At 58.3% G+C, this 5,053-nt stretch overlaps 1 protein-coding gene across 1 annotated transcript; it reads right to left on the bottom strand.

Annotated features, from left to right (window-relative positions):
- Window positions 1-2,955: 2,955 nt before the first annotated feature.
- On the bottom strand, window positions 2,956-5,053 carry CHST14 (carbohydrate sulfotransferase 14). Its single transcript, XM_055316761.1, has one exon. It carries the CDS (start codon window positions 4,878-4,880, stop codon window positions 3,750-3,752), a length of 1,131 nt encoding a protein of 376 aa, XP_055172736.1. The 5' UTR covers window positions 4,881-5,053; the 3' UTR covers window positions 2,956-3,749.

Raw genomic sequence — 5,053 nt, 5'->3', positions numbered from 1 at the left:
CCAGCCCCTGTGGGCTCCTCCCCTTTCCTCTGTTTGGCCCTCGGCCAGGGAGAGGAGTTAAACTGCCAGCCTCATCCACTGTGCCCAGGAGAACTAGATTGCACAGGTTGGAGCCAGTCTGAAAGGGGACCCTGTCCTCACAGGCGCCAGGCAGTGGCAGTAGCTCTGTGTGGGGATGAGGGCAGGGCCCAATGACATGAGGGACTTCAAGAAGACACAGTCCAGGTGTCCAGTTCTGCGGATGCCTCTGCCCCACCCCTGGTGACCTAGAGCTTGCCATGTACCCCTTGCACCAGTCTGGGTGCCTAGTACAAGGCAGGCCCTACTAGGGCCACTTGGACCACCTACAATTCTCTGGCACCTCCTTTTAAGAAGTCCTCTTTCTTACGCCTGGGTGGCTCAGCTGTTGAGCATCTGCTTTTGGCTCAGGGTGTGATCCCGGATTCCTGGGGTAGGGTTCTGCATCGGACATGGAGGACCTGCTTCTCCTCCCTCTGGCTATGTCTCTGTCTCTATCTCTCATGAATAAATAAATAAAATCTTAAAAAGGGGGGCGGGATCCCTGGGTGGCTCAGCGGTTTGGCGCCTGCCTTCAACCCAGGGCGTGATCCTGGAGTCCTGGGATGGAGTCCCATGTCGGGCTCCCTGCACAGAGCCTGCTTCTCTCTCTCTCTCTCTCTCTCTCAGTCTCTCATGAATAAATAAAATCTTTAAAAATAAATAAAAAATAAAAAAAGGAGTCCTCTTTCCTCCGAAAAGAAGGGTAGATGACAAATTAAGTCCCTCAGGGTTGTCTCCAGGGAAAAAGGGTGGCAGGTGACAATTTTTCCTTAGCAGGCCCTTCCCCTTTCACCTCAGACCCTCCGGCCCACACCACGGGTGTCCAGTTCTAGCCATCAGGGTGCTCTGTGGCCTGGCACCCTTTTCTGCCTGGGAGGAGAGTCTCCAGTAAGTTAACCACATCAAGGGCTTCCTTTGACCCCCACTCCTCTGGGGCAGGGCCCAGTAAATGTCAGCTGAACTGAATCGGATTCTCTGAAAATGAGGGGATGAAAGAACTGTGGAGGGAGAATGTGTGCAAATGCCCCCAAATACAACCCGATCCACCCTTCATCTTTCTTAACCTTCCTATTCCCTCTTCTCCCCATTCCCACCATCTGCAACCTCTCTCTCCTGGAATGTGGGAAGCACAGATCTCGTTGGACTTTGGGCAAGATACTTACTCTCTCTGTGCCAGTTTCCCTGTCTGTGTAACAGCAGGATGACCCCTCTGCTATTGGTCTCCGGTGAGATTTAAATAAGGTGCGCACAACAGTTGGGGGGGGCATTCTTTGGGTCTCTGTTGCCCCCACCCACCCACCTGCTCCACCACAGGCCCTGGTTAGGGAACTGAGTAACTGCTGTAGGTCTGGAGTGGCAGTTCCAAGCCAATGGGGGAAGCAGCTAGGGAGAGGAGGGGGCTCCTGACAGGTTGGAAGCTCAGAGAAGGATCCACCAGGACTGACCAGTTGGCAGGGGACATGAACCCACAGGTAAGAGGGACTCTGCCCAGAGGCAGCTCCAGTCTCCAGGGCTGAATGGACACCGTATCCTGGCTTCTCCCCTGTCCCCACAGGCCTCTGGGGGATTGGGTATTCAATTAGCATTTCAAAGAACATCCATTTGGCCATAGGATGGGTCCTCTTACTCATTTTGTCTTCATTCATCCTCACAGGCCTCTGCTATTGTTGCAGTGATCCAGTGGAGCATGGGGAGGCTCAGAGAGGTGGGCAGGCACTGGGGGAGTGGAGCTGGCACTTGACGGGTCTGGATGACTCCAAGCACAGCGTTCTCTGGCCTGCAGCAAGACGTACACCTTGGTTCTGCCTGGCCATCTACATGCCTACTGCATGCCAGCCCCCTGGGCGAGGTTCGGGGAATGTCAAAGGAATGAGACACAGTCTCAAATTCACACAATCACATTCTCAGTGGGGGAGACTGGTAAGTAACCAGGCAGTTACAACAGAGCAAGTAAATGCTATCAGAGGTGAAGTCCCAGAGCCAAGGGGCCTCCAAAGAGGGGCATATCATCTAGCCAGGGAATCAAGTAAAGGCCTCCCGGTGAGTCATGGCAGAGAACTATGAGAGCCCATAGAATCGCCATCCCCTGATTTCTCCTCTACAGTCGGGCCAATTGCAAGGCTAGATATAAGGGATACCTGCAAAGGGACCCTCCTCATCTCCCTACCTTCCTCCCTCCCCCTGGCACTTCTCACCACTGCCTCAGGTCCCTGAGGTACACCAGTTCCCACTGGGGGTTATGAAATAGGACTAACAAGGAAGGGCCAGCTCTGGCCTTGCAGCTCTCACATGGGCAGGGCGGGCCCAGCCACCTATTCTCCATGCCCTGGTGGTCCCGGGCCCTTGTCCTGGACAGCACTAGAGAACAGGTCACATGGAGGCCTGTCCTCTACTGATCAGACTGTATTCCTCCTACATCGTCCACAACCTCCTCTGGACCTAAGTCAGTAAGCCCTGCCCCTCGCTCAACCTCCTTGCCTTCTGTGTAATTCTCAGTGCCAAGAATAACCTCCCCTGGCTCTTGCCTCAATCCCCTTTTTCATCTGGGGCTTCCTCAGTCAAGAAGTATTCCTGCCTAAGAGGAGAAGCCAGTGTCTCATACCTACCCCCTTCTTCCGGGAATAATCCATGTAGGGGTGGTGCTCAATATATGGGGTTTGTCCTAATGGGACTTGTCCTTCGGTGGCATCCCAGAAGCTGAGTTTGTGATCTGGTATGGCCTATGGGAGGCCCTCAAAGGCTCCCTGGAAATGGCCCACTAGACTGGGCCAAGCAACTTACACTTGGTGTCACTTTCTCTACCTGCAAGCTCCCTTTCCTGACCTGGGGACATAGGCATCATGGAGAAACTGGACACACAGGAGCTCAGAGGGAGAATTTCAGATGCTGGCTTTGTATACAAAACAATTTTATTAAAAATCCTGCAATTTGGAAAACAAAGCCTTCACAAGGATTCCATCAGAAAGTACAAATTTTAAATAAATGAGTCAGAAAAGAGGCAGCCAGATACACCAGCCACAGTCATGGCCTTGGGGGAAGGGAGGAGGTGCCCAGAGCCCCCAAAAAGCTGGGCACATGGGGTCTTTGGATGCGTGCAGGGCCAGGTCCTGGAGCTACCAGGCAAGGGCCCTCAGTTTTCCTTTCCTTGGAAAAACGGAAAGAGCCTGGAAAGCAAAGGAAATTTTGAGTCTGAAGCAAAAAGGCACAAAAGCCATTTGTAAGGCACAAATGCTGACTCCAGCCTTGAGGCACAGGGAGTGGATGAATGGGTGATCAGAGCCCAGGACCCGGGCTCTGGTCATTCTTCTGACTGGTGTGACCTGTAGGTTTGGCCACAGGTTAAGGTAGACCAAGTGGTGGACGGCACAGTCCCGGCAGCCAGGGACCTGGAGCCAGTCTTTAGAACAGATGTGTTACTTTACTGGCAAACTGGTGTCTGGCCCCTGGCAGGGCAAGAAGGGTCACATGGCCCCTAAGAAATCCCATCAGTGGGGAGCACCAGGCCTCCTGTCCAACCCTGCACTCCGAGCCACTGTGAGCACTCACCCTGGACCAGAAACTTCCGAGGGCAGTCCTTGCCATCCAGGCATCTGGAGAAGCCCCAAGTCCCCAGAGCCTGGGTTTCTCTAAATGGGAGGCAGCTGGCATTGTCAAAATCAGTCCCCAACAGCTGCTGGCCCATACCACGGTCACTGGTGACAGGCCTCCCTGGTAACATTAGGCAGCGGGTAGGCAAAGAGGGAGAAGTCTAGGATATACTTGGGCAGCACATCCTGCAGGAGGGCCCGTGGGGCACTGCACAGGTGGTAGTGCAGACTTTCCGGGCTAGCCGGCCGGTACCAGGCCTGGCGAGCTGGGAACCGGACATGGGGCGGGGCCCGCACCCACTCCAGCACCTGGTTGGCGTCGGCCTCCAGCCGCTCATAGGAGCCTACGAAGTCATAGTGCACCGCACAAGGCTGGCACAGGTGGTACACGGGCATCCAATGCTCATTCATCCGCTCAGGGTCCTCGTCCGCCAGGTACCTCAGGAACTCGGGGAAGGTGACATCGTCCCCTGCGGGGCTGGGCCCTGCCCCCGCCCGGTACCGCCTCACGATCTCAGCCCCGTAGCGCTGCTGGTACTCTCGGATTTCGCCAAACTTGTTGCGGTAGGCGGAGAGAAGGCGCTCCAAGGGCTCGCGCACGAACAGGAACTTGAAGTAGTGCTGCAAGCGGTGGCGGATCTCCTCGGGCCGCAGGTCGGCCAGGAACACCAGGTCACTGCGGTGGTCCATCTTGAGGCGGACGTCCACGTTGTCCAGGACGCCCGCCAGCACCTTCAGCACCCGCTTCCAGTTGGAGCAGGCCACCTTGGGGACGTAGCAGTACAGGAAGCGGTAGCGGTCACTCACGAGGATGTGGCGCAGTAAGGTGCGCCGCTGCCCCACCGGCAGGTCCCAAGGGTCCCGGGGCATGCCTGGCTGTCCGCACACCGCCCGCAAGGTGCGGTTCCGGACGTCCTGCCTCACCTGCCAGTCCGAGTCCCCGGGCTCCAGCGGCAGCCCCCCAGGCCTGGGGAGGGCCCGGCGCCAGGCGGCGGCCTCGCGGTTGGGAGGGTGCAGGGGAAGGGGCTTCACCTCGGCCAGGATGCCCCTCTCGATCATGAGCAGCAGCCCGCTGGAGGCCACGATCACCGCGAACATCAGCATGGACGGCAGCAGCAGCGGCGGCGCCCCCAGCCCGGCCCGGGCCCTGCCCAGCGGGGCCCGCCTCAGCGCCCGGCCCAGGGGCTCGGCGCCATTTGGGGCCGCCAGGGGGGTCAGCGGGCGGGGGAACATGGTGCTCCCGGGGCGGGGGCCTGCGCCGGCCCGGCCGACCTGAGGGCCGCCCGGGAGGCGGGCCCGGTGCTGGGGGCGGGAGCCGGGGGCTGGGGCCCGCAGCTGCGGGGACGGCCCCGGGGAGGGGGGCGGGAGGCCCCGGCGCGCGCGGGGGGGGCCAGCTCCCGGGCGGC

The sequence above is a fragment of the Nyctereutes procyonoides genome, unplaced genomic scaffold (genome assembly GCF_905146905.1).
Source record: "Nyctereutes procyonoides isolate TBG_1078 unplaced genomic scaffold, NYPRO_anot_genome, whole genome shotgun sequence".
Classification (NCBI taxonomy): Eukaryota; Metazoa; Chordata; class Mammalia; order Carnivora; family Canidae; genus Nyctereutes; species Nyctereutes procyonoides.
Note: the sequence above shows the minus strand (reverse complement) of the source record. Positions and strands in the feature narration are given on the sequence as shown.